Source organism: Meleagris gallopavo, chromosome 5 (assembly GCF_905368555.1).
Source record: "Meleagris gallopavo chromosome 5, MGAL_WU_HG_1.1, whole genome shotgun sequence".
In the NCBI taxonomy this organism is placed as follows: domain Eukaryota; kingdom Metazoa; phylum Chordata; class Aves; order Galliformes; family Phasianidae; genus Meleagris; species Meleagris gallopavo.
Window position 1 is genome coordinate 45741607 of NC_139408.1, and position 1901 is coordinate 45743507.

Consider the following 1901-nt stretch of genomic DNA (forward strand, 5'->3'; position numbering starts at 1 on the left):
TATATATTATCACTTGCTTTGAAGCGGCACCCTAGAACAAATGCCTTTTCTCTCCTGTAATAGCCCACAGTAGGCAACTTTTTAAAAATCCTGTTCAGTTTTGCACGCAAAGTGTCAACTAAAGTATCTCTGGGAATTCCTCTTATATGGTAAAAGAGGGACAGGAGTTCTTTTTATTAGCATAATGTTATTCAAAGGAATTTGCCCTGTAGGATGATGTTTCTCCTACAGGACTATAGAAGTTCTAGAGATGGCTGCGTGCATCTGTATAAATGCATTCTAAGTTCCAGAGAGGAAAACGAATTAAACTCCTCCTTACATAAATTATTGGAGAGGCAACAGGAAAAACATGGCGGGTTTGATTTTTATTTTTTTTTTATTATTATTTGTTTTAAGAAAAGATTTCTATTCACTCTCCAAATTGCCATGAGTTAAGGATTAAACCTATTTTAATCACTAGAGTTGACCGCAAGATATCAAATGCAGGCCATCCATGCTAACACAGAGAATCAGAAGAGACAGAACCATGAGTCAGAAATGTAGGATTATATTACAAGGAAAGACTGTCAAAACCCAAGGGGATTTCAACCCAGAATTGCCAGCCCCGGCAACTGGAAATTGGTATTTCAGAAGTTATAAAGATGCAGGTCACACCCCATCCACACTTAGCTGCAGAGCTGAAAGAATGGCTAATTTGGGTCTTTTTTTTTTTTTTTTTTTCCTCCCCTGATAAATTATACATACTCAATGTCAAATCCAACCAAAAACTAATTTCCAACAACTGCACTGCCTCCGCCCGAAGACAGAGCTCTAATGTCATTATGCAGAAACAGGAAGAGATAATGACCCATAATTCAAGTCTATTATTTCTATGGGACATGAAGATGCATGACAGCATAATGCCAGCTGTTAACTATGTTTGATGTAACACACCAATCTGAGCGTTCTCCCATGCCTATAAACCAAAGACGCTTTTAATTCTCCCATCAGTTTCTGCTAATCACAAAGAGATTGCTGGTGATGGGCAAAGATAACTTTGGAGGGACTGATACCAACGGCATCCAAGCCCAGGTATTTGCATCCTTTCCGCCAGCACAGCCTGTGGCAGAACAGGAGAGTATCTCGGAGATGACTTATCCCAGAGCTCTGCCCACGTTTATTCAACCGTACGCCGGGACAGCCACCACCTTCACCTCCGGCTGTGGAGACCCAGGGCCAACAGGGTCTGCGCGGCCCCGGCTGCTCCTCCGCTCTGCCCCCGGCTTTCTTCCCACCCGCGGAAGCCGAAACTCCCGTTAGCGGCGAGGCAGGGCGAGCCCGGCACCGCCTGCTCGGCAGCGAGGGCAGCCGGAGCGCGGAGCCCGGAGCCCGTTCCTCGACGGCCCCTCAGGTGCGGTGGGGCCGGGCTCGGCCGCGCCCCTCCGAGCCCCCCTAGGCCCGCGGGACGGCCGCAGCGCTCAAGGGAAAGTTTGCTCCCCTTCCACACGCTGGCCCCGCACCCTCGCCGCGGGAAGCCGCCGGCCCCCTCCTCCTTCCCGCAGCCGGCGGCCGTGGGGTGGGCTGCGGAGCCCCGAGCACGGGGAAAGACGGGGGGAAAAAAGGAGACTAGGAGGAAGAGGAGCGGGGCGGCGTGGGAGGGGTCTCGGGGGTGTTTGTTTACCTTGGAGGTTCTGCACTCGGATGTCGCTGATGTGCCCGATCAGCTCCTCGCGCTGGAACCAATCCCACTCCTGCCCGGCCATGGTGCCGCCGAGCCGGCCCGCTCCGGGCAGGGGGAGGCGGGAGCGGGCGGCACCGCCACCGGCACCGGCACCGTCGGCGGGCGCGGAGCGGAGCGGAGCGGGAGGGCGGGGAGGGGGGGCGGCTCCTCTCGGCGCTGTGCCCCGCCCCGCGGCACTCCT

At 53.3% G+C, this 1901-nt stretch overlaps 1 protein-coding gene across 1 annotated transcript in view; it reads right to left on the reverse strand.

Moving 5' to 3' along the window:
• CLMN (calmin) overlaps window positions 1-1876 on the reverse strand; it is a 72916-nt gene extending 71040 nt beyond the window's left edge. Inside the window, exon 1 of the mRNA XM_085225567.1 lies at window positions 1661-1876. Within this exon, the coding sequence (XP_085081693.1) occupies window positions 1661-1742 (82 nt within the window). The 5' untranslated portion in view covers window positions 1743-1876. The remainder of the gene's footprint in view (window positions 1-1660) is intronic.
• Window positions 1877-1901: the final 25 nt, after the last annotated feature.